The following is a 27,911-nucleotide window of genomic DNA, read 5'->3' as shown; positions in this document are numbered from 1 at the left end:
CAAAAACAGCCTGCCTATTTTTGTATTTTACTATCCATTTTGCCCATTCCAAGTTTTGTTGTTGAAATAGCTCTCATTGGAGGAAGTCAATTCTAACATTAATATTAATAAAACTGCTTCCTAGAGTGAATCAAAGAAGCCAGTGTAGTCGCTTTTTTCTTTGCTTTTTCTTTTTTTTCTTTTACTGAATGAGTAAATCAATCACACACCAACAGTGTTGTAAATTTAAGTGCAAAAGCATTGAAGTGCTTTACTACAAATTACAACCTAGAAACACGTTAACTGAACAATTAAAATTCATACAATCAGATTTAGATATATAACAACACAAAATAGAAACAGAATTACAGTACATTTACAACACAAGACAGATACATGAATTCATTAGAAAATATTGTAATAAATAATTCATGAATTATAGTGCAATTGATTTATGCATAAATATAACTAATTGCCTAACAATCAGTTTATATTAACAAAATCTGTCAAAATCAAGGCAGCCACAGAGTTTTACTAAATTACTGCGACAATGGAAATACTGCAATTAAAAAACAAATACAAGTATTTGTACTGTAAACAACTAAAAAAATCAGTCTCACTAAAGTTAGTATACAATTTAATATAAAATTGTCATTAGCTACCAGAAATGGTTTAAACAACTTTACTGAGCAGTAGTTTTCTAAAAACAGAGGCACTGTTTTTTCTTTTCCTTCTTTTTTTTTTTAAATATAAAATACTTGAGGAACATTCAAATAAGTAGAAAGCACATAAGGGTTGCTTTCATCTTCATTAAAAGTCTGCTGAAACTGGATTTTTCAGAAAATTGTCAATTAATACGTAGTAACTGGTAACTAAATTTATAAAGTACTTTGAAAGTTTAACATAAAGAACATCTTAATAGAATCACTGGGGAGAAGGGGAACCCATAAATTTCCCTGCCTTTCCTAGTTTGTATAATCAAAAGGTAACTCAATAATTAGAAACATTTTGTTTCTTTTAAAAGTTATGGGTTGATCATTACCTATAAACTATCAAAAAATATTTAATTTACTATTTCTGACCAAAAATAAATAATACAAGTACTAAAAGGCTGCAAATTAACTATAATATTACCTATAAAACTACTGATCACTGTGAAGTCAATAGCAAAATGATCCCTGATTTTATGAATCCTGTAAAGTTTTTGGTCAGGTCATCTTCTAAATGATATAAAAGTGTTCTGTAAGTATCCCTTTACTATAAACTTCTCAATCAATTTATTAATGTAAATATAGTGTGAGGAATAAAAAAGCTCAATACAATATAAATATTATGTAATGCATTCAAGCCCCCAAATTTTTCCAAGTAAAATTCTGTATAAAGAGGTCAATAAAATTGTGTTGAAATGTTTATCTTTAACTTTGTTTTTCAATGGGGTGGGGGGAAGAGGAAATATATTAAATAATCCAAGTTCTGGCCCTCACAAAATATGGCTTAATTCTTTAAAAAGAAAGATGACCCTGACATCTGCTGTTTTGCAATCTATTATGTATACTTTCTTGGGGACAAAAACAAAAGAGTAAGAGGATTCATACCCTAGTATGCAGGTAACATTAATAGCTGAAGAGGGTTCAGTATAGATCAGAGAGACCAAATGTAACTACTTGCTTGTGTAGTTTCCCACTCTTCAGTTTCTTTAAACATATGTAAGCAGTTTTTAAATGTGATAAGCTGAAAATCTCTTTAGTACTACAGGTATATGTGATTATTAGATACACACAAACACAAGTGTAAAAACACATGTATTTGACAAGGTGCACTTATTTTTTTAAATTCAGCTTTAAGTATTCCTTTTGGACTTAGGAAAACTGGCTTAGAAAAAGTGATCAGAACCTGAATTTTAACAGAGAAAAGGGGCACTCGGAGAATTTTGAATTTCTGAAGCAAACCCCCATTCTTTATATGGAGGCACACGCTTTATAACATTTTACCACTAAAACTGCATACTCCATAAATCCAACATGGATACTCTGAACCACATTTTAAAACTGCTATATAAAATTACTGGTCTCTTTTATGAGTCTAGTAAAAGTTAAAATGCACTGCCCAGCTTCTAACTACCCAATTAGTAGAGAGTTTACATTACCAAAAGTTCAAAACAGCTTCAGTGTTAAATATCTGTAAATCTATTCAAGACCCTGAACAAACTGCAAATTTGGTTATTAGCAAAATGATAATGTATCGCCCACCAAAATGAAATCTGTAATTCATTTTGATAAACTGAAAATGTTTTGAAATGTCACAGCAGCAAATATATTAAAGTTACACTGAGGTTTTTCAATAGTAGGAGTGTGTCACAATCCTTAAAATTTAAAGTAGTCATAACATCAACTAACCAGCACATTTAAACCAAAATTATCATTCTCAAGCTTTTTCTGTGCACATTATAAACATGCTCTAAGTTGCATTCCAACTTTCTTTTCTAACCTTACACATTAGCTTATTTTTCAAATGAAAAACAAAATTAAATTATTTTAATAATTAAATTTAAATTACTTTTTGTTCTTAGTATTCCATCTTATATTAAAGGATTCTATAGCTGCTGGGGTTAACTATGTGTCAGTATTTTTTTTTAAAGTATATACCTTATAAACCCCAACTTCCTGCTAAATCAACTATTAAATGATAAATATTAAATTTCATTATACATATCATTTAAGGTTTTCTTTTCTATTCCTGGTGGATGCACTTGAGTGCATTTCATATTTCACAGAATGCACTGTAGTGTACTAATACTGTATATGTTAATTTTTATTAGTGTGGAGATAACTATTTTAAATTTTGACCGGTTGTTTGATATACTTACAATAACTGTAAGTATGTTATGCAAGAATGCTTACAAGCTATTAATATCATATTTCCATTATAAGATGGTTTCAACTGAATGGCTGGAGTGGTCTTTCACTAATAAAAATGTTTCACTTGACAATTACTTGTTTTCCCACAACGCTTTATGCTATTGACTACTAAAGAAAACCTGAATCCTTTTCACCTATTTATACAAGGATTAAATACAAACTATCAGAATTAAGTAAGCAACTATATAATTCTGTCCACAGTGAAAACCCTGAATAAAACTTTTTTCAAAAGGCATGTAAGTGGTTTTTGAACTGTAAAATTTCATGTCTCCTGTCAGAGTGAGCATCTGTAATTCCCACATGTGTGTATACAGACACACAAATACACACCTGTGCACATACACACACACGCAAACACACATACACACACACACACACATTTTCCTAACAAGTAATCTACACAGGCTTGCTGCTGTTTTTGCAGCTGCCAGTCCCTGAATCTGTCATATTATATAACCCAGTGTCTGGTAATCGGAGTTTCTTCTTCGGAGGAGTCTTCAGTGTTCCAGATCTTTCTTTTACCTTGTATTCTAAAGTGCTGTGAGGTACCCCATAAATTCCTTGTGCTTTGGAAACACTCATTTTTCCACTCATTACCATTGCAATAGCCTCTTCCATTATTTCATGATCATACTGCCGGTAACGGCCACGTTTTTTCCTGGGCTGCTTATTATCTTTTCGATCCAATCCATCTTCAGTATTTTCAGAGGTTCCATCAACTGTTCCATTTTTAGAATTAAGACACAAAGGAGAGAGGTCCCCATGTAGAAAATAAGAGTCAACACTTGAGTGAGTTACGGGCCCAGAACATTCTATTTTGCTCTGTTTAGGGAGTATATTTTTCAGTTTTTGGAGAGCTGATCCTTCAAGGACTGGAGAGGTTTTGGAAACTTGATACATAACATCCAGCAGACCAGGACCATCAGGTTGTGGTTTTGAAACAGAACTTACTCGCAGCTGAGGAATTTTTAACTGTACAGTAGGATGTGAAGTTTCATATTGTAGGCTTTCATTTTTTTCTTTAAATTGAGTAACCATTTTCTGTAGAGTTAACTGATGGAGGTAACTGGAAGCTGTTGGGAATTTTAATTCTGAGGTTTCAAGTAGATTGAGTTTACTTTTTTCTGTGCGCTCTGCTTGAGCTCTTGCCCACAAGGCTACTTTTTGCAGCACTGCACAAGTTTCTTTACTGTCTTTATATGAGTAACTATCATTGAAATCTCGAGTTTTGTTTTTAAAAGATGCAGGCTTCCCTGCTGGTAAGGCTTCTAAGTGGAGAAGTAAAGTTTTTTGAGGTATGCCATAAAGTATGCCTGCTTTATTTATGTCCAGTGCTCCAGACTGAATGTCTTTCAAAGCTTTTGAGAGCAAACCATCTGCAAACTCAGCACTTCTTTCCACATAGTCCTCTCTGTTTCTGTGTAGTCTCCTGGATGGATGGAATGAAACGATGGTAAACTGATGCATGAGAGACTCTCACACAGCTATGGAAGGGGAGGGTCCACTCCTTTATTATACTCCTTGCTTAGGTAACATCACTGCTTATGACTCTTTTAAGTCTGTGAGATGTAGTAGTTACTCCTTATCAAAGCAAACGCTACAGTCCTGGTAGGACAGTGTGTCAATCATACGGTGGCCTCAACGGGCAGACCTTCCAAGAACATAAAATCCTAACCGAGTATTTGTAAGAAATATTCTCATGATGTTGCTATTCCTCTGACAGATGCTTGCAGAGCAACACTTTTAATTTTTTTACAATTAGAGTTCCATTATAAAAAATACCCAAATCCTAAAGGAGTTTTTGTTAGTAGAAACGTGACGTTACCGCTAAACAAGTAATAAAAGAGTCAACCCCTTTAAAGGAAATTTGTAGCAGCAAGAATATTTCCAAACACAAACATCCCATATTTCCACAAGACTAATTTTTTTCTAGATAAAAACTTAAAATTTGAAACAAGTAGATAAGTTATATTTGGGTAAAATAATTTTAGATATTATACACGTTATTTCTACTTTAAATGTTATCACTATAATTTTCAAAGTTTCTCAAATAGAAAGCTCATTATACCCTGTGACTCAAAAAAGCTATTACAGCCTTAGTTGAAACAAATTTCACTCTACATCCAAGATTTAAACGTGACAAAAAAGCTTCCTATGCAGTTTGCTAATGGGAAGATGCAAAAGTTACAAAAAAAAAATTCCGAAAGTCCAACAGAACAGCATTTCACTATTATTTATTTATTTATTTATGTAATTTAACAACAGCTTTAAAGCATGAAAGGACTTTTTGTGGTGATTTCTAGATATATTAAATTGTCTGCCACCACACCTAAAACACAATAAAAAAAAATCTGAACACTGTTAAGTTAGTTATAAGAATTAGTAAGTACAGTATTTTTAAAATTGGTTGATTGTTTAAAAAACTAAATAGTGAAATTACATATTTTCCTTAAAATTGCCTCCTAAATATTAAATTTAAAATTCTCTCACTTGTCCTGCTTCTTAGTTGGTATTCTATGATTAAGTTGGTAGTTCATTTTAGTAACATGAACTAAAGTTTGGTGATTGTTCTGATAACTTTTCTTTAACAGAAAGAATAAAAAAGAAAGAGAAAAGACAAATGAAAGGTATGAGAGACACACACTTATGAGTGACGAAAATTCTGGAAGAAAACTATATATGTCAATCTACTCAAAGTAGTATTAAGAGTTCTCTGCATAATTTTATATTAATATTAACTTATTATTTCCTAGATATTGCTTACCCAGCCATTGAATTTTCAGAAGAAGGATCACATATGGATGACTCTTCAGATTTTATGCTGGTTTTCTTTGTAGAGAGATCTAACACTCCATCCCCTATAATTTTTGCAAGAGAAAAAACTTTATATTTGTGACAAATAGGTAATCCTTACATTTTAACATTTCATATTTTGATGATCTCCTAATTCATGACCTAAAAATTAACACTTGCACTTGACATGTGGCCATTACCAACTCATCTTACGGTTTTAGTAAAAGGACATGACTGGGAAGGCACTACATAGGAAAAAAGAAACAGAGAAAGATCTGGCATTGCCAAGTGATATGAAGAAACAAAGAGACTATGAATATAAAATCTGTTTAAAATTCAGCCTTGGTCACCTTTCCCACTGTTCTACAGTGAGCCATTTGACTGCTCATTCAATAGAAACAGGACTGTTTTCTATTCAAGGCTGCCCAGATGATGCTTTGGGAAAGTAGGAATAATGTATGTCATACAAAACAGAGCATAGAAAATATGATGATGAATAAGAGAACAATAATTAGCATTTACCAAGACTAGCAATATGTGGGACATACACTTTAGGTAATCCTTGACTCTATGTTCAACCAATGCATTTTTTGGAACTCACAGTATAACATCTTACTGTTTTTAGTAACTGAAATACACAACAGTTGAATCATTGCCTATGTAATATATTGTGGTTACATCTGTGATTGGATGAAGACAAAATAAGACATTTTAAGAAAAACAACCTGTTTGAAAACAACTGCCTATATATTTGTTACTAAAATGAAGTTGTTTTTATTACTATTATAATATTGAATTTACATAAATAAAACTTAAATGACTCATATATTGTTAATCCAATAAACTTCAAAAAGAACAAAAATATGAATTTAAAACACAGCAACAAATAATGCTGTGAGTATGTCTTTACTGATAGCTAAAAACTGAAAATTTAAGCTAAAGGAAAGAAATTATAAGAAAATTCATATTGAAAAAATATACTCAAAATTTCAGCTCAGTTTAAAAATAATTCAACCATTTGCAAAGAGCACTGTTTTAGGAATCTGGAGAGCAGCAGTAAAAATGGCATACAAAGTACCTAGTCTCACAGTGCTTAGGATCTAGGCAAACAATTCATACACTACCTCCACCATCATCATCAACCATATTTCAGGTTGATGGTAAGAGCTACTTAGGAAAAACAAAGCAGAGTAATGAGGGTAGGGCTAAGGCGGTTGCCATTTTATCGAGCGTTAACAGTATAAGGCTTCTTTGACTTGAATAGAGTCCTGAAGAAAGCGAGTGTACCAACCAAGCGGGTTATCTGGGAGAAAGCTTCTAGAAGGATCAGTCTGTGATATGGAATCATATCTGGAGTGTTTAAGGAACAGCAAAGAGGCCAGGGTGACAGGAGTGCAGTAAGCCAGGCTGAGTGAGATGAGATCAGAAATGTTACAGGAAGCAGATCGCATAGGGCCTTATGGGCCATGGCAATAAATTTGAATTTTATTTAGAAGGAGACAAGAAACCACTGGAAGACACTAAGCATAAGACAGGCACAAGTTTAATTTATGTTTTTAAAGGATCAATCTGCTGTGGGGAGAATGGACTGCAAAGAGCAAAGGGTGGAACAGGGAAACCTGTTGGGGAAGTGCTAGGCTATTTTTCAGCTATGGGCTTTCGCACTTTCAATTAGCTACCTCTGCCTAGAAGACTCCTAATCCTTTCCTTTTATTCCCACACTGATACTAATTCTCACCAAATCTTACTCATCATTCGGTCATTCAGGACACAAACTGAACTTGGTTGTAAGAATTCTAGGTTCCTATACCTGCAACACTTACCTACGTTACTTAGCATTTAGCAGGCTATATTCTAGTTGTGTGTATACTCCCTAGGGCTAGCCACCAGACGATAAGCTATGCGAAGGCAGAGACCATGTCTACTTTATTTATTGATGTACCCCACTGCCTACAACAGTGCCTGGCACACAATAAGTGTTCAAGAATATTTGATATTTAGAATTTCAAAGAATTAGAAGAAATTCAGTTACTGCTAGAAGTTAGAATGCCTGGATTAAAAGGGTAAAATGGGAGACTGGATAGATAAAGTATACGGTACATTGTTTTGTGTGTATATATTATCAAGGTACTAATAATTAACTTGATGAATAAAAACTAAGTACTTACTATGCTAAAAATGCTGCAGAGCAATATAAAATAAATAAAACACAAAGAAAGAGAGACTGAAATTCTTTTACCATTCATCTATTGGTAGGTACTTAGGTTGTTTTAGTTGTTCACTATTACAAACAATGCTGAAACGAAAATTCTTCTAAATGTTTTCTTTTGTTCATGTATAAAAGTTTTTCAAAGATACACACCTAGGAGTTTAAGTGCTGGACAGCAGGGTATACATTTTAAACTTTTGTAGGTATTACCAAAATTTTTTCCATACCCTTGACAACACTTGGTGTTGCTGAGATTTTTAATTTTTGCTAACCTGATGAGTAAGAAGACCAAGTTGCAGGGGTAAATTAGCATGCAAGCGTGCATTTAGTATACGTTTATGTGAATCCCTAAAGCACACAAAATTATTTTGCATATAGATGTATAAATAGGTATTATCAGTGGTTGCTGCCAAGGATAAACAAAGGATGTGATAATTCCTTTAGAGAAAACATACCAGAAGCAAATATGATCAAATAATACATTTAGTAGTCCTGGGTGAAGGGAACATGATTATTACACTGCATTTTCCTAATAAATACAACTGTTTCCATTTACTGGTTGTTGACTGAGCATTAACACCACAATTTAATTGTTTCTGATTAAACACTAATGTAAAAGATAAAGAATTAAAGAGAGGCCAGTGTAATCTTTCAACAGGGCAGATAATTGTGCACATGACACTATCAGAGATAACTTTTAAAATGGACTGATGTTTGAAAAACTGAAACCATGACCAAATTAAGCAATTTCTTGAGTATCAACATTTTATTGGGTTAAAAAAAATTTTTTTGAGAATTTGCATACCAAAACGAAGATTTGAATTTCCATTATCAATTGTTCTCAGTTCTTTATTTTCCTGCAAATTCCTAATAAAGAATCTATTCAAAGCAGACAAATGCATCCCTCATAATACAGAATTGTTTTTCACTCGTCCAAGGACACTATTCTTTCTCATCTCTTATCTGGCCTCTGTCCATTTTTCAAAGTATGCTTTGTGCTATCTTGGCCTGGCTAACTTACATACATCCTTTGGGATCAGCCCCTCAAAGAAGGTTTTCCTAATTTCCTCCTAGCCTTCTTCATACTTCTACAGCACCCTCTTCTTCTATACTTTATTTATGACATGTTATAATTTGCCTAGCTTATTAGGCAATCCAATAGTATTGTGGGAATTAGTAACTATGTTTAGAATCCATACAGATTAGAATCTTTACAATTTATATTTAATTAAGTATACTTACTTGGCTGATTCTCTCACAAGACTCACTTATAAAAACAAGGGCATGAGAGGAATAGTATCTCAAAAAAAGACCCATTCACTGACTCATCAATGACTTGCTCAATTTTGTCACACCAATGTCAGCATACAGCACTGCACACAGCAGATCCTGACTTGATAAAACAGTCATGAAATCAATGGACTTTGTTCAGCCAGCCCGAAAATGGCAGCATAGTCAAAAAGTTGCTTTCCATATGAGAGAGAAGTTAGCTTTACACAGAGAAATTCCACTTAAGTTAAAGAGGCTAAGAACAATTTTTAATCACCAATTTCTATATTTGTTAGATTCTAATAATCAGACAGATTTTTCTTCAGAAATGTCAAGACTGATGATCACTAACGACTTAATTAAATATGAATAATAAGTATATTAAAGATATTTTTATTAAATTCTCACAATATTATTGATCTCCAGGTGCTATACAAGACAAATTCATCAAGCTCAGTCCGTACTGAGCTAAAAGATTTTTTAAAAACATATTACTCATCATCAATACTAAAGATGTAAATATTGGTAAGATTCAGTACATGAAGGCAAATGAATCTTAATAAGGAGAAAATCACATACATTTTATGTTTTTTGGACAAGGGGAAAAATATAACAAATTAAATTTCATAAAAATACTAAACAATAGCAATAAAAGTTTCATCAAAATCACTGCAATTTAATATTTAATACTCTTTGATGCAAACCTACGTTAACAATTTTAATAAATACCTTAATGCTATTTCTACTTTATGTCTCTGACCACTTCTTATCTAACTCTTTAAATGGGTCTTCTTGTCTTCCTTTTAGCCCCTCAATGTGCTGTTCTAGTCAGCCTTTGGCTCTTCCTGGTTTTCTCCTACTGTACTCTCTAGGAGATTCCCATGATTTCAAAGTAATCATTTATAGTCAACTGATTTCCAGAAAATAGAACTTACATAAAATCTAAATATATAAAACTATACTTTTCTATAGTGTACACAAAGTATGCAAAACACTACTCCAAGAGCATTGCATGTCTTGACCCATTCAGTGCTCACACAACCCAGTATACATAAATAGGCTTTATTAATTTGCAAATTTTAATGACAAAACTGAGAGTGAAAGAGAGGTTAGTTATCTTGCCCAAGGTCACACAGCTGTAAGTAGTGAAAACACTATTCAAACTCAGGCAGTCATATCCCAGAGTATGCATTCAACTACAATTCTAATCTGTGTAATTTTTTAAAAAGACAAGTTACAATGTTGATAATGGTATAATAAACTTAGCACCTTTAAACATTACCACTTCAGAAATGGAACACTTTTGGAAATAATCTAGCAATATGCTATCAAAAATCTTTAAAATGTTCACATTCTTCAAGGCATCTATCTTAAGAAACTAGTATTTAACATGAACATGGTTTTATGCACAAAAATATGCCAAAGGTTTCCATATTACTGATAAGTAGAAATACATTTTTAAACACTCTAAATACTTAAAAAACCCAAAATATCAAATATAGAATAATATCTGGAAATAAATATAACAAATGGAACATAACCTTTAATGAGGATGTGAGTAATTAAAATATGTGTGTGGGCACCAACTCACACATATGTATGTATATATAATGTATATATAATATAAATACACACACACATAATATATATAATCTTGCTCTCTAATTTTCTGTTTTCCCCATGTTTGCCATAATGAGCATATATCAATGGAAAACCCCCACAAACTTATTAACAAAATAATACCAAAGTATAAAAGCAATCCCTTGGGTTTATCAAATTTTTATTTTAAAATTGTTTTTGTCATTTGTTTAACCGCTGAGTTAGTTTCAGAGTCATGGAGGAAACAATCAATGTAATAATAGAGTAGCACATCAATTAACATTGGTTTTTCTTTCCCTCATCTGCCTTCCTCTGCATGTCAAACATCTTTTTAAAAGGGAAGGGATATTGCCTTCCTGACATGTTTTATTTAGTGCATACATAGGTGAAATCCTATAGAATTCATCTATCTAATACTTATTAATACTGATAAGAGGCAAAATAAATCAGAGTAAAGTGCTTATAGTAAATTTAGGATGTGGAAATTGAACTAGGAAACTGAACTAGGAAAATATTACTGGTAAAATTAAACAAGGTTTCAGCACTTCCACCACAAGCCATTTTAGAATTTCATTGTAAAAAAAAGAAAGAATTTCACTGTAGTTCTTTCTTTCTTTAGTTATTCCTTTAAGTACTGAACTAAAGCAAAGTTTCAAGAGGCTTCAAGTCAATACCTTGAAAAATATTTTAAAAAACACATTCTCTTTTTTATCTTACATATTGAACTACTTTATTCTGTAAGTTTAAGTTTTAACCAAACATTTAAAATGTGGAATGTATATTTATTACAACTATATATTGGAAAACTTTAGATTTGCTAGCCCTTGTCATGCTCATCCAAAAATGATTTATATGAACTTCAAAAATTTTTTTACTGAAATATGACATTCATAACAAGAATGAACATAAGTACATAATTTAATGAATTTTCATAAACTGAACATGCTTATGTAAATAGCACCTAGGTCACCACCATCAACCTAGAAGCTCCCCCATCATACCTCGGGGTCACTAACTTACCCCCACATCCACTATCTTGACTTCTAACAGCTTTATGCAAGCTCTTTTATGCAACAATTTCACTTCTAGGAAATTGTCTTCGAGTAAAAATTAAGATTGAGTGCAAAATCTCAGCTAAAGCATGTTTACTTATATATCTGAAGATATGAATTAAATATAATGTGATCTTTCCATAATACAGAATACTGTTCGGCTAAGTAAATCTATTTAACTATTAAAACGGATCTGCAGAAAAATAGTAACATATGGATGTTTAAAAAATATTTAAAAAATACAAACTACAGAGGATTATATATAATGAATGATTTGTGGGAATGAGCTCTGGCAGAAGAGAGCAAGCCTAAGAGTGTGTATGTGTGTGTGAGTATCTTTTTCCAGGAAGATTCAGAAGGATTGGAAACTTAACCATAACAGTTACCTATCGGTAGGTGAAGAAAAAATTTTTAGTTTGTTCATTTGTTTATTTTTAGCTTTTCTACAATGCATAGCTTTACAGTTCATTCATTTGATTAATATCTACTGAATGGTTATAATGTACGCACAGTAGGAAGCAGAATAGAAAATGTTCCTGCTCTCAGGGAATTTATCTTCTAGCAGAGCATAAAAACGAAAGACAAATCAATAAAAAAAATAATTTCACAAGGTGTTAAGACCTATAATGAAAATAAAACACAGTAACAGGACAGAATAACAATGGCCAAGTGGGAAGAGGTTACTATGTTGGAATAAATGATCAGACAAAACCTCTAAGAAAATGACTTGTTCTTTTTTTAAAAAAGACATTTTACTAAGACAAATTTCAAACATACAAAATATAGAATAACCATTCCTCTATAGCTTTATCTTCTGATGATGATGTTTGATTCAATTATCTTACTAGGAGGGTGGGACGAGGTGGCCGAGAGGTTAAGGCGATGGCTGCTATCTTACTAGGAGGTATGAAATAGTAATTTTAAGTCTATCATGTCTTCCATATTAGATGAAACTCTTCTTCAAGAATCTTCCTTAAATGAAGTCCATCTGGTTGTCTTGAAATACAATTTGTAAGAGAAAAGCAAAATAAATACTTAACTCCTTCCTCTAGTTGCTCATTTTCAAAGTAAGGAAATGGTATGTTCCTTCAGTGTGGACTAGTAACTTCAATGGCTTTTTTTTTTTAAACTATGGAATGCTTCATGAATTTGCATATCATTCTTGCACAGGGGCCATGCTAGTCTTCTCTGTATTCTAATTTTTCATATGTGCTGCTGAAGTATCATACACTAATGGATTTTAAAACATTCAATATGTTTCAGCTGTAATTGTTCTTCCTTTCGATGCTTAAATGTTCTCCTATTTGGCCAGAAGGAATCCTTAACACTGGCTCTTATATTTGGTTGACAAATTAGTCTTTGGCGCTTCCCTGCTTGCTGATAAAAGAAGTTCCAGGCTCATTCTGCACATTTTCTGATCCAGACTTGGATTCCAAGGAGGCCTGCTTTCTTTTAAAGGAAAATAATATATAGAGACCACAATCCAGGCCTAAGTTCAATGCTACTGAGCTGTCTGTCATGCTTTTAGAATATTTCAGGGGTCAGACTAGGAAATGTGTATTTTTGAAAAGAAAAAAAAATGTGAGTTTGCAGTGACACTTCCAATTTACATGTAATATTACAGAGTTACTACTTTGACTTTGCACTTGTTTCTTCTTTTACCCTGAAAATCTTAGTTTCCTAAAACAACGTTAACATGGTTACATATTTGATTTATTCTATAAATCCAAAATAATGAACAATGACAATATTATTATTAATATTATTAAAAGAAAGTTTAGGATTTCTTTGAAGTATCCCTTGTCCTTAGATTATATTCCACCAAGAAAGTATGGTCAAAATACTGGGTAAAGTCATTGATATAATTCTTTTCTCAGTATCAGTATGTTACTGACTTGATGTGGCCAGGTTCATTTGTAACATTCTTTTTCAAATTTTAGGGATCACTTTAATTTTTTAAAATGTTTATTCTTTGGATTATGTTGAATATTTGCATAAAACTACATAACAAGGTTGATTCACAGCACTTCCATCCTGCCCCCTCCACCTCATTTACTTAATTCCCTTACAGGTAACCATGCTTATTAGTTTTTATCTTTCCTTCTTTGTTTATATAGAAGAGAACATGTAACATGTACCGTTCTGTAACTTGCTTTTAAATGTCACTATAAGTTTAGGGATCTTTCTCACCCTTCTTTTCCCCCCAAATGTTCAGTCTTTCACCGTGTGAATGTACGATAATTTAGTTAACCATTTGCGTTACTTCCAATTCCTTGCTATTATAAATAATGCCCCCAGTGAATAAACTTGCATACATATCATCGATACTTATATGAGTGTAATTATAGGCTCAGTTCCTTGAAATGAGATTGCTGGGTCAAAGGGTAAATGTATATAATGTTAATAGATACTGTCAATTCCCCTCCATAAGGATTGTACCAGTTTGTATTCCCCAATACATGAGAATGCCTGTTTCTTCACAGTCTTACCAAATAGGTTACACTGCTAAGCTTGAATTCTCAGTAGTCTGATAGGTGTGAACCATATATGAGTGTATTTCCTGTGAGTTTATGAGTGTATTTTTCTATGTTTAAAGGCTCTTAAAATTTCTTCATCTATGAAGTGACAATAAAACAATGCTCATTTTTCTATCAGTTTGTGGATCTTTTAGTTCTCAATTTTTTGAAACACTTTATGCACTAGATTATTAGTCCTTTATTTTGTAATATAAATTACAAATATTTTTTCATAGATTGCCATTTGTCTTTTGATTTTTCTAATGTTATTTTTATACATTCGATTTTATCATTCTCCTACTGTTAAGGTGATATTCTAATTGAGATACAGATGAGGAAGAGGGGCAAGCCAGAGGAACAAGAAAATCTGAAGACTAATCCAGACAAAGCGATCAGCAAGAGCAAAGGTTCAGAAGTGAAGTGAGCCTGGCATGTGTTGGTTAGTGTGATTTGCACATAATAAGCCAGGAAGAAAGGAAAAGGAATAAGTCCAGTGGGGTAGACAGAGACAAGATCTTAGCAAAGTCATACAAGTCATGGAAAGAAAATTTAAATTTTGTTCATGTAACAGAAAACTCAGAGGAAGATTTAAATATGGAATACTATCTAGCTTTACTTTATTCAGCCTGAGCATGAGAATCCTATTTTGGCACCCTGATAACTTCAAAATTATGTTAAGGTATATATTACCGAATATTTTATTTGGAGGGAAAACACGTGAAGAAATTAAAAGGGAAACAAAAACCCAACGAATTGTCTCTTGGAAACCATGTGGTAATAGAATGGTCAATTTTATATCAAACTATAACAGGTTCAGGAAAAATGTAATGGCTACAAAGAAAATGATTTATTTATTCTTTTTCTTTCTTGTACTTCATACAGCTAATCAGGTTAGTCAAGTGACGATTTGTTTACATGGCAATATTTATGGAACTTTTGAATTTAAAATGCATGGTTTTTTTGTTTCTGTTATTATTTACAAAATGGAAAAAAGAAAAATCCAAATCCAGCTTAAATATACTGTAACAATCATACTTCTTGACACTCTACAATCTGATTTTATGGAAAAAGCTTTGACTTTTCTCTTGATTTTTAAGTGACTGAGAAAATCCTCATACAGCTCCTCAGACATACCTGATCTGCTCCTGCCTTCTTTGATTTCTGATATTTTTGTCTTTGTTTTTGGTACTTCTTTGGCCTGGAATGCCCTGCCCTCATATCTCACATGAAGGACCTCTCACCATTCAATTCTCTGATAAAACTCACTTCTTCAGTGAGGCTTTCCTGACCACCTTACCTAAAATAATCCTCTCAAGTCACTCTTGGTATCTTGCTTATTCATTCTTTTGTAAAATTAGGGGCACGTTGACAGGCATATTTCAAAAAAGTAATGAGTAACTTCTGGAAATGAAAAAATAACAACAAATTAGAAACTCAAGACAAATATTAAACAGTGGTTTGAGTAGCTCAAGAAAGAAACAGTGAATTTGGAGATAGTTCTAAATAAACTAATCAGGATATAACACAGACAGATAAAAAGTTGGACGATATGAAAGAGAAGATAAGAGATATGAAAACTAGAATGAGAGGGTCCAAATTATGTCTCAGTAAATTCAAATAAGAGATAAAGTAAGAATTATAACATATTTGAAAAGATAATGGCTGAACAATCGTAACTGATGAAAGAAATTTGTCCTCAGTTTTAGAAATGTTTTGAAATGATATGACTCACAAGCAGAATAAAAAAAAATATACACCCAAATATATCCAAGACAAGCTGCAGAACAGCATAAACAAAACAGAGACAGAGTAAGAGACAGATGCTAAAAGTTGAGAGTCTGAAGATTACTTACAAAAGAAAGACTATTTGTTGGGTAGTTACAGCAACAACAGAAGCCAAGACACAATCACAGCAGCAGTGGCGAGAAAATAGTAACTGTCAGCCTAGACTTGTGTACCCAGAAAAAAATCTCTTTTAAGAACAAAGGTTAAAAAGAAATAAGAAACTGAAAAAAATATTCTGAGAGTTTACTACCAGTAAATCTTTATTAAAAGAATTTCTGATTTCAGAAGACACTTTGAGATATAGGAAGGGATGATAAGCAAAGGAAAAAGGTAATCATGTATGTAAATCTAAATAAAAATTGATTATATAAAAATAGTTATAATATTTTAATTGCGATGTTATAAAAAGAGAATTAAAGCATTGATAAATTGGCTATATGTGTCATGGCAGGTAACAAGCTAAAATATTCCTTACTTTAACTGTTGAGTTAACTAAACATTAAAAAACTTCTGGGGTAATTACTACAGAATAGCAATAGAGTATATAATTTCAAAATTAGCAAAGAAAGAAGATTAAAATAGAAACAATGCAATCTAAAAGAAAATAACAAAGGAGGAAAAAAGCTTAACAAATGGGACAAATAGAAAGCACAAAATAAGATGGTGGAAACAATTACAAGGGTGATGAGGCTACAAAAGAATACAGGATGCTGTAGAAAAATACAGTAAGAGACCAAAACAAATTTTGGTGGTAATTAACCAGAATGTGTGTGTGTGTCTGTGTGCATCCAATTTAAGAGTGTGGGGTAGGTTTTCTTAGAGAACTGATGTTTAAAAGGAGACCTAAAGAAAAGCCCAGTAAGATTTATTTAGAAAAAATTGGCAGAGGTAGGGAGTGGCTTCTGCAGAGAGGCAAAAGCATGTATGAATGTTCTGAGGCCAGAGTATGTGACATTCAAGAAACAGAAAAAACCAATATGAAGACTAAAGAGAGATGCAAGATGAGAACAGATAGGCAGGCAGAGTCTGGATCTTGGTGAGTCCAGGATTTTAGACTTTTTCCTAAGGACAATTAGAAATCATTAAAGTGTTTTAAGCAGATGAGTGGTATGTCCTGATTTGGAATTTTTAAATATCATTTCTTTCTCTTATTCTTAGAGTCAGAGAAGGTTAGCCTGGAAGGGACATGGATAATCTTGGTATGTTTTACTTCTCAGGTTTACTAAAATATGGTATCTTCTCGATCATGGAACATTAACACTTTCTTCCATATGTCTTTAGCTTTGGAAAACAAAAGTTAAGCACAGAAAAACAAGATGGATAATTTTATTGCTTTCATTATGAGATACAGAAATATCTTCTCTTTCTTTAAAAAAATTGTTCAGTATTTTCCTAACAAAGTAACAACAAGCTTCATTTATAAATAGCGTAGTTTATAAAATGTAGTATCATAAAATGATACATGACTCTCTAAATTACAGTTTAACATCTCAGCTGACAACCTCACCTACCTTAATCTCAGCCAAGAAACCAGATTAGGGGTGGTGGCAGCAACAACACTAAAGGATACTTAATGACAACTGGACAAATCACTTAAATTTGTATCTTTTATTCAATATAATCTCCCAAATGTTCACTTGAAGTCTAGTTCATATTAGTCTCATATATAATTTGTCTCTTAAAAAATCTTATTCAAACTAGGAGATATGGTTTCCAAAGTTCAGCCTACTGATAGCAATGTGAAATAATTTCTTAAAAAATTTAACTTTATTTTGTTGCCAAGAGAAAATAATTCTAAAAATGTCAAAAGGTTACAAGGCACTTCAATAATTAATGTTCATCATGACACAATGTTTCATACATTGTTTAAGTATAAAGACATTACATAATATTTTCCTCTAGTATGTTTAAAATAAGAAATTTCACTGCTAAAATCGTAAATTATCAAGTCTCAATCTTCATTTTAGTTCTTAATAGCATTTGAAAATAGTAAAAGTTTTTAATTCAGTAAACTCAAAGTGTCATACATCATACAGCCACTGGAGATACAAAAGAGAATAAATAGGTTCCTGTTCCCAAATGTTGATTATAGTGGGGAGATAAATGTGGAAACAATTACAATGAAGTGAGAATTTACTAAAATCAAAGTTCTACCACAATATTCACTGGACTTCATGGTAGAAAACTACATCAACAAGGCCGATGAAGTGCTGTTGTTTCATCTCTGCCCACATTTGATCTTGTTCTTTATAGAAATGGTAAATTGTCCATAGTGGTCACAATAATGATAAAGGTTCGTAAGTTGTAAATTTCTTCCTGTACTTTGTAACTCAGGGTAAGTTTTACTTTTGGGCCCAGGTTAAAACCAAAAAACAAATTATTTTTGACATGTTAATGTTATGTCTGCATGTCTTTTAAGTTAGTATTCCAGGACAAAAAAATGCATGACTTACTTTCTCCCAGTTTTTGAGGCTCAGAGTATTTATACAAATCTGCATAATGAAAATGCACAAAGACGTATCTCTAATATTTGAAGCACTTGGCTAGAAAGTACAATGGAATGGCAAATAGGAATGTTTCCTTCAGGGTAACAATATCTTAAGTCAGTCTAGAGTTTGTGGAAGAGAGGATAAGGAAACTGCAGAGTATGAAAATTGATTTATGAAGAACATTTAGAGAAGCTGTAACAGTTTGCATGGAAAGTAGAGGTTTAAAGAGACAAAACAGTTTCAACGAATATTTACAGCACTAATAAGTAAAAGGAATAAATTTTCTCATAGTGTTGAGATGGAAGAGAAACCCACAAACCCTAAAGATTAGCATGGAAAAGAGAAGACGTGGAGATATAATTTCTACAAATATTGACAGTACTATTAGGTAAAATATTGTTGGAGATGGAAAAAATATAAAATGAAGGGTGGATGTTTCTGAGATATGAGCTTAATTGTCAGAGCTGTCAAACAGTTTTTTCTAAGTACTTACAGTCAGAGGTTTAATTACCATCTCTTTTATTCTGTTATATACAACAGAATAAAAGAACCCTATACTGGGATGAAAGCTGGGCTGGATATTCTTTTGAGCATCTTTTTGTTTGCTTATTTGCCTTTTCTATTATCTTCTGAACTATTTTTGCCTATTTTCCTACACAGTTGTGTTTTCCACATTGGCTATAGTTTTGTTGGTTAGATGAATGGTTGTTAGTTACATCAACCATAAATACTGTCTCCAAATGTAAGGCTTCAATTTTATGCTCACAGTGACTTTTATAATACTTAAGTTTTACATTTTAGTATAGTCAAATTTACACAATTATAATATGGGTTGTTATTCTTGCATCTTAACTTAAACTAAGGAAGAATTTCTCAAGACATAATCCCTTATCTTTTCTAACATTTAGCACTTTAACCAAACTGAAATTACTTTTGTGAGTGGTGTGAGGTAGGGATTCATCTTTTTTATTTTTATCTTTTTGCTCCATGTGGGTAACCAATTGCCCTGGAACTATTTACTGAGTTGGCCATTGTCCCAGTGATTTACAATGACATCCCTCTGTCCTTTACCAAGATTCCACTAATGTTTGGAGAGTTTCTGGGCTTGCTAATCTGTCCTAGTGATTTGTATATGGCCCATAGTACCTTGTTTGAATTATTACACTAAGTCCTGATATGTTTTAGAGAAGTCCTTCACCACCTTGACTTGGTAATTCTTGGCTCTTTAAGTATTGCTCATAAATTTTAGGACTGGCAAGTCATTTTTCATAATAAACCCTACCAGAATTTTGACTGGAGTGACACTGAATTTTAAAAGTACATTAAAGATGAACTGCTATCTCTTAAAGGTTTCCCATTCATTTAAAATACAATCACTCATTTTGGGAGCGTTCTTTTATGTCCTTCAATAAAGTTTTGTAGTGTTCTCCACAAGGTCTAAAACAGTTTATTAGTTTCAGTCTGAGGCGTTTTAATGTTTTTCCTGCTTTTTTTTTTTTTTTTTGCTATTGCGGAAGGAATTATTTATAAACTGGATTTTCTAACTGGATAATAGCTGACATGTTGTAATATATAATTATGAGTAGTACCTTTTTGGAACACTTTCATCAGTTATAAAACTTTATGTAGATTTTCTTTCATATTTTCTATATACACAATTATACTGTTTGTAAGCAACCACAGTTTTGCTCATTCTTTCCCTTTAATCTATTGCTTATTTTAATACTTCTATTTTCTCATATTATACGAGTCAAAGCCTCTCATAAAATGTTGAAAATTGGTGATAGTATGTATTTTTGTCACATCTATTACTCTGAATCGTTTGGTTATGATGTCCCTCATAACAGAAGTGCTCATCTATTTTTGGTTGTGAAAAGCCTTTTTAAAAATCATAAATGTGTCAGCTTCTGTAAATTTTTTCTGTATCTATTAGGATAATATGGTTTTTCTTTTTCTTTTTTTTGTAATGTGTTAAATCATAAAGGTTTTTCAAATGCAGAATCATCTGTGCCTCCCTAGTCATTATTTATAATGGTTTTATATTTCCCTATATTTAATTTGCTAATATTTAGTTAGAATTTTTGCACCTAGGTTTGTAAATAAGACTAGTTTGCAACTTTTCTTTCTTTTGCCATCTGTGCCTTGTTTTGGTATCACGATTACATCAGTATTTTTTCTCTTCTCTAGCCTTTAAAATAGTCTGTAAGAGATAAGAATTATCTATTGCTTAAAGATTATATAAGGTTATCTTAAAACCATTTGGGATTAAATTTTATAGTTATAAGTCAGACAATTCATAAAGTATCCACATGGTTTATGGTTTAGATTATCTACAGTTTATAGTTTATATTATCTAATTTGTTAAAATAACTCACTAATGAACAAATAAAGGAGTACAGTTATGAAATTACAGAGTGAGAATAATACGAAAAATATAAGCACTAGCAAGTTACAAAAACAGAACTAATCTTGCTACTACTAGTATGAGCACTTTATTAATTATACTAAAAGGTAAGAACAGTGAAGTCAGTCCAAAAACTTTTTTAGTTCTGAAAGAAACCATTTGAAATATGGATTTATACCTTCTACTATGACTAATGAAACTCTCCAAAGTCTATATGTGTAAATAAGATAAGGTCATCATGATTAGCAAGACATTTAACAATTGCTTATAATGTCTTTATGTCAACCTTAAATTTTTTAATTTGTGAAAGGATTAATACATATAAAGTATTAGTGTATATATGTATACACATGCAAGGTTATGTACTGCATTAAAAAAAAATTTGGTACGCAAGTAGGCAAAGTTTGAGCTTACCAATCTATATACCACAGCAGAACAGTTTTATAAAAGAAAATGTGATTTTATGACTCTTTGCTTAAAGCAATCTAGCAGCTTTCTATGGCACTAAGAAAAGTCAAAATCCTTAATATTTCCTATATGGCTTTCTCGTAATCTTATCCTCACCTGTTTCTTTTGTCTTATCTATTACCACTCTCTCCTTTGCTCTCTACATCAGAAGCCACATTAAGCTAAATGAATCCTGTCATGAAGAAAGAACACTGTAATCTCATGAGACAAGAAATCACTCCCAAAATTAAAATAATCAAGAAGACTATTTAAAGCATAGATCTATATCCACCACCATTACTCTTTCAACCTCCAAATGTTCACATATGCATTTATGCCTAGAATATACAATAATTAAAATAGTAATTACATTGCTTATTTTCTATATTTACTTGGGTCTGCCTTATCACTCAAGTTCATAGAATCACTGAACGTAAGGACTGGAAATTTACTTTTAAAATATCATCTATTCCAACTATTCATCTGACAGTTTTGAATGTCTCTAATGATTAGGCAACCAGGAAATCATTTTCCCCCTTCCCCTTTAAAAAAAAGTCTGAGCCTTAGAGATAGTCTTTCTTACATGGACCTGAAATCTGTTTTCACCTAACTTATAGCTAGTGATCCTAATTCTATTCATTGAGCCACTCAGAGAAAGTTCAGTCCTACTTTAGTGTAACAGCCATACAGATATTTACAGATAACTACCATGTTGTTTCCAATGCTTCTCTTCTCTGGTGGTAAGAAACATGAGGTAGAGAGAATAGAGAGACTAATGTTTGGGTATCTTTTATGAGTTGGTTATTTCACATTTAACTTTCACATTGCTCCAATGAGTGTATAATTATTATTGCAAAATAACAAGTGAGGAAATTAAAGCTCAGATAGGTAAAGTTAATTGTTCATGTAACTTAAGTAGCAGAGCTAAGATTTCAACCCCAAGTCTGTCACAGATACCAAGGCCTATGTTTTAGTCCTCTTTAGAACACTGAACTGCCTCCCACAAAAAAGAAGAGCTATAAGAGAGTGTAAAACATGGAAAAGTAAGACAAACAAAAATTCTGAAAATCCTATGCTTTCTAACTTCCAAAATTCAATGTACTGATATATCATGTCCTTAAGCATTTATTATAATCATCTTTAATATGTCTTATAACACATCTAATTATCTCAGTATTTCTCATATCCTTCCACATAAATAAACTCATTCAACTGAAAGTTAGGAAAGCAGAAAGAGAAAATTACTTCCGTATTTTAGCTCCTCTCAGTTTTGATCTGTCTCACACACTGAAAAGATCACCTTCTTTAAATACTGACTAGTGTATTCTTCTTTAGAGCTTCAAACACCACATTGCCTTCTGCAATCAAACTTAACGCTGATATTTTTCTGGCATCAAGGACTTTCAACAATATCCCTAACTTGGGTTAACAAGAGCTACTTGTTCACTTTTCTCCAAGCAAACACTTGTTTGGCATCCTCCACAAGCACCAACAGGCTTTTCCTTCCTTTTCCTCGGAGAATCATAGCTCTTCCTTCAATTAGCCATTAGATAAGACCAACATAGCTTCATCATTCAGGTTTCTTATGAAAACTGTATCATGATTATAATAAAATTATCACATGTATTAACTTTTCTCTCTCCTTAGTTACATCATAAACAATTAAAGATAAATCATCTATTTCTTCTTATTTTTCACCTAAGGGCAAAAAATTGCACAGCAAGTGCTTCATCAATGTTCTCAGCTGGTCATTATAAGAATACTTCTACATTGTACACATCCATTTATTTGTATACCTTGCTTTTAGGGTGCTTGTGAGGATTCTCTCACCATACAGTTTATTGTGAAAAGAGACTGAGAGCAACTCTCATTTTCTCTTTATAAACAAAGTCAATTGCAATACAGAAGGTCTAATTTAGCACACATCTCTCTAGTTTATATTACAGAGGCTAATTACAAGTAATATTACTTCCAAAATAAACTGTTCTGTGAATATAAGTTTATATATACATTTAAGAATATTCAAACATAAAACTGTATCTCACATACACACAAAATTCTTACCTTGCTGAGTATTTTGTTCTTGGATTCGATTCACAGTGAGGTCTAAGGGGCCTTCCTGTTCTTCCTGAAGCGAGTTTTCTGCTTGATTCATTTGGATACTTTTACATATTAGACTTGGTCCAACTGAACCATTTCTATTCTCTTGAATTTTACCACTTTTTGAAATATACTCAATTGCAAACTGACGTATCATCTTTTTCATTAATTCCTGAGCAACTAGGGGAATGTTAGGATCACAGTTCTGAGGAAGATCTAGGGAAGAAATAAATATAATAAGAATTAAAAAAGAGAACACAAAATACCAATGTTTTTCTTATTTTTATTATAAATTAATGATTTCAGAAGTCTCTTAGAGTCAGTTCATAATTTCTCTTAGAATCAGTTCATAAACTGGTTAATAGGACTTAGCAGTAGAAACCTTGTAGATTTAATTAGTTTTATGATAATATGTCAACCCAAAACTTAGCGTATATAATCACTTCTTGAAAATAAACATTTTTGTCTGAAACTGAAATACAGATAAAGAATTACACATAAAAACAAATTATTTTCAGAGTTTCAATTCAAATGTATTCTACTAGAGATTAAATTATTAGTATGTGAAAATAAATTGAATATATAAGTAATCAAGCAATTTTAAACCTAACAGAGTTGGTACACACATTAACTATTAAAGAAAACATATAAACTCTTTAACTATTTGTACCATTAATTTTTCAATTCTGTCAAATGCAGTACATTTCATGTACAGCCTGAATATCATCAAGGATTTCTCTGTTTCTCAACTTTTCATATCAAGAAATTTCAATCACAAAGAAAAAATAAAGACCACTACAATGACAGTCTCTACCAAGATTCAAGAATTGTTAGTATTCTGCTACATTCCCTTCTTTTTACTTTCTTTAGTTTGTAGAACTACTGAAAGTAAGTTGCAGAATTATGACATTTCACTCCTAAATATTTCAGCATACATTCACTAGGTTTCTCCTTACAGAACATAGCAGTACCATTACTGAGAGTCTTAATCAGTCCCCTATCCCAAAACACACTTGTCAGCTATATCCAAAATAAGGTCAGCAGTGACACACTTGTACAAGAGGTAAAAACAACTCAATGGTTTTATAGTTAAGAGGTATGGAATAAGAACAGACCACTTACAAACACAGTATCACAGTGATAGAGTTTTGGTATTGCGGGGGTGGTGGTGGTGGCTTTTTCACACACACACTTCTGGCCTCACTCTAATCCTTTATTTACTTTGCTCCTTCAGAGGTAGAAGGACTGGTAAACCGGGAAGGATGACTAAGCATACTTGGTCTGGCTCCATACTACTTCCTCTTACAAGTGGGCCTACTTCTAGAGATACTAGTTCTTTGCTCCTTAAAAGCCTCAACTCTTACCCAGGCAGATCAGTGTTACGTGAATAGGCTGCCCTGATCCAGGGCTGTCTGAGATTGAACGGGTAAGTCTCCTTAGTTTTGGGGTTCAGTATGAGCTACAGCACTTGTCTAAGAGATCTGAAGGCAAGTACTTCACTAGGGGCAAAAACAACTATTTTTATAGATACATGATTCCAATATGCTAGGAGGTTAGAAAAGATACTATTTAGAGGTAAGGAAAGGCAACAAACTCCCTCCATACCATGACCACCACATTTGGTAGCAAAATGTGACCTAAGCCAACATGAATCTGTTTATGGTCCTGCAGAAATATCAACATATTTGATCACAGGGTGCTGTTTTGGACCTGTTAGAGATATTACATAATAAACACCTCTATTATATTACCTCTTTCAAAACAAAAAATTTTGAATTCTGAAAAAAACATCTGAGAAGGGCCTATAAAAAAAATAACATTTTAGGCTTCACATTTATTCTTCATTTAGATTCCAGTAGGGAAGAGAGGCACTATTTTTGGGGGGAATTAGAAAGACTTGGCTATACAGTTGATGCTTGAACAACATGGGTTTGAACCGCGGGGGTACACTTAATGTGGATTTTTTCCCCCAATAAATATGTACTACAGTACTACACAATCCATGACTGGTTGAATCCACAGATGCAGAACCTCAAATACAGCAGGTCCACTGTAAAGTTTGACTCACATTTTTGACTGTGCAGAGGGTCAGTACCCCTAACTCCCATGCTGTTCAAGGGCCAACTGTATATTACATCTTCACAGCTTGTTTTATAACTGGAGGTTTGTACCTCTTAATCTCCACCTTCACCTGTTTCATCCCCTCAATGCCCCCGCTTCTCTGGCAACCACCTGTTTGTTCTAACATTGAGTCTGCTTTAAATTAGTTTACTTTGTTTTGTTTCTTAGATTCCACATATAAGTGAGAATACACAGCATAAGGAATATGGTCAATAATAATGTAATAACTTTTATGGGAACAGACGGTTCTAGACTTACTGTGGTTATCATTTCATTATGTATGCAAATGTTAAATCACTCTGTAGAAAACCTGAAACTAAAGTAATACTGTACATCAACATTTTAATAAAAAAAGAAAGACTTAGTTATAGATTGGAATCTTAACCATCTTTATGAACTTAGGCTAGTTATACATTCCTTCCAGGCCTTAGTTTCTCTGCTCATGAAAATAGAAATGATAACAGAACCTTGAAAATCATAACAAGGCTTGCTCACAAGAGTATTTTAAGGTTATATGAGCTTGTAGATAAAATACTGAACTCCTGTACTTGGCATTTTAACAGCTAACATTAATACACTGTTATCTTAGGTTATAGTGAAAATAACAAGAGAAACAAAAAGATGTAGACTGAGAACTTGTATTTTATTTAAATCATAAAATGTCAAGTAAAAATATTAACTAGGTTAATATAAAATTATTAACTAGGAAAATAAGTACATAATTTATAAGTCCATGTGATATATTTTGGTCCAGAATAAACAGTATGAGCAAATGTAACCTAACTAAAGTAGTTTATATCAAAACAAGAACTTTTCATGTTATCTGTAAGGATTCCCAATTTATACCATTTCTTGATTATTACTTCCGGGAATCTCTGAAAACTTCTGTGAACATTCCTCTCCACTCAACCTTTCCTCAAACCTAATTTTGCTTTGTATTATGTTTGAAAAGGAGATACTGGATTTACTTTTAGGTATTTTGGTTAATTGCTCTGCAATTTATTGACTAATATCACCTTATAAATTCAAAATAATTAAATTTATCAAAAAAGAACAGAAACATGATAAGACTCATATCATGTGATTAGGGCTATACTTTAGAATTGAGTTTAGAGCTAAGTTTAAAGCAGAATAGACAATGCTACTTTATTCATCTACTCAGTTTTTGTTAATTTATATTGAGAATAAACCTATGTGTGAGACCAAAGGACATGGCAAAAACCAAACAAATAAATAAGATAAACGAGAGAGAGAGAGAGAGACAAAGAAAATGTTACTCAGCTGCTGATTAGCTAATGAGCCTTCCAGATTACTTGCGTAAATTGTCACAACTACATAAAAGCAAATGAGTTAACTAAAGATTTAGACCAGGGATTATAAACTCAAATGATTTCAAAGTTCAGGCAACTAACAAATGTTTGGCTAGAAGAGAAAATATGTTGCCACATAGAAGTGGTGTCTACTGCCCCCAAGAAGACAGAAATAACTTATTTTCGCCCTATCTCTTTACTTTTCAAGTAATTCAAAAGTTTAACAAGTTCTTTGTGGTAGCCAGTTTCAAGATGGTCCTCAGCGATTCCCACTCCCACCTCCTGGTTTCATACTGCTGTGTAGTCCCTTCCACGAGTATCAGGGGTCGTTTGTGTGATTAATAATAGAATACTGCAGAAGTGTATGTCACTTCCAAGATAAGGTTATAAAAAAATGTGGTTTCTACCCTGGATACTTTGAACATTGGTGCTCGCTGTCATCTCCCTCCCTCTACCACTCTGTCCTGTCTCTTTTTCTCTCATCACTCACTCTGGAGGAAGTCATACTGTGAGTTGTCACTAAGAGGAGGCTCACAAGGCAAGGAACTGAGGTCTCTCGCAAACAGTCAAATGAGTAAACCTGGAAGAAGATGCTCTAGATCAACCGAATCCCAAATGACTGCAACCCTAGCTGACTGCTTGACTTCAGACAAGTGAGAAACTGAGCCAGAAACATCCGGCTGAGTCACTCTCAGATTCCTGGTTCAGAGAAAATGTGAGATAGTAAGTGTTTGTTGTTTTAAATTGCTTAATTTAGGGGATAATTTGTCAAGTAGTAATAAATAAATAATACAGACTTTGGTACACATTAGGGAGATGCTACTGGAATAAAAACCTAGTATGTAGGTGTGGCTTTACAACCAGGCAGTAAGCTTTGAGGAGAGTGTTAATGTAAGCCTGAAGTCCTCTGAAGAAGCAGA

At 32.6% G+C, this 27,911-nt stretch overlaps 1 protein-coding gene and 1 non-coding gene across 16 annotated transcripts in view; both read right to left on the bottom strand.

Annotated features, from left to right (window-relative positions):
• The window catches only part of LCORL (ligand dependent nuclear receptor corepressor like), a 153,728-nt gene that overhangs the window by 25,079 nt on the left and 100,738 nt on the right, over positions 1-27,911 (bottom strand). For 7 of the 15 annotated variants that reach the window (XM_072945850.1, XM_072945831.1, XM_072945826.1 and 4 more), the window contains 2 exons: positions 23,525-23,776; positions 5,662-5,779 (listed from right to left, as the gene is read on the bottom strand). In XM_072945850.1, the coding sequence (XP_072801951.1) occupies positions 5,662-5,779; positions 23,525-23,776 (370 nt within the window). Of the gene's footprint in view, positions 1-148; positions 4,327-5,661; positions 5,780-23,524; positions 23,777-27,911 lie in introns of those variants that run through there. The other 8 variants (XM_031686432.2, XM_072945827.1, XM_031686442.2 and 5 more) reach the window with 6 other exon arrangements.
• Positions 12,945-13,050, bottom strand: LOC116276733 (U6 spliceosomal RNA). Its single transcript, XR_004186232.1, has one exon. It is a non-coding gene; the product is annotated as a U6 spliceosomal RNA (small nuclear RNA).

This window comes from Vicugna pacos, chromosome 2 (assembly GCF_048564905.1).
Source record: "Vicugna pacos chromosome 2, VicPac4, whole genome shotgun sequence".
Taxonomy (NCBI): domain Eukaryota; kingdom Metazoa; phylum Chordata; class Mammalia; order Artiodactyla; family Camelidae; genus Vicugna; species Vicugna pacos.
This window is presented reverse-complemented; position numbering and strand designations above follow the sequence as displayed.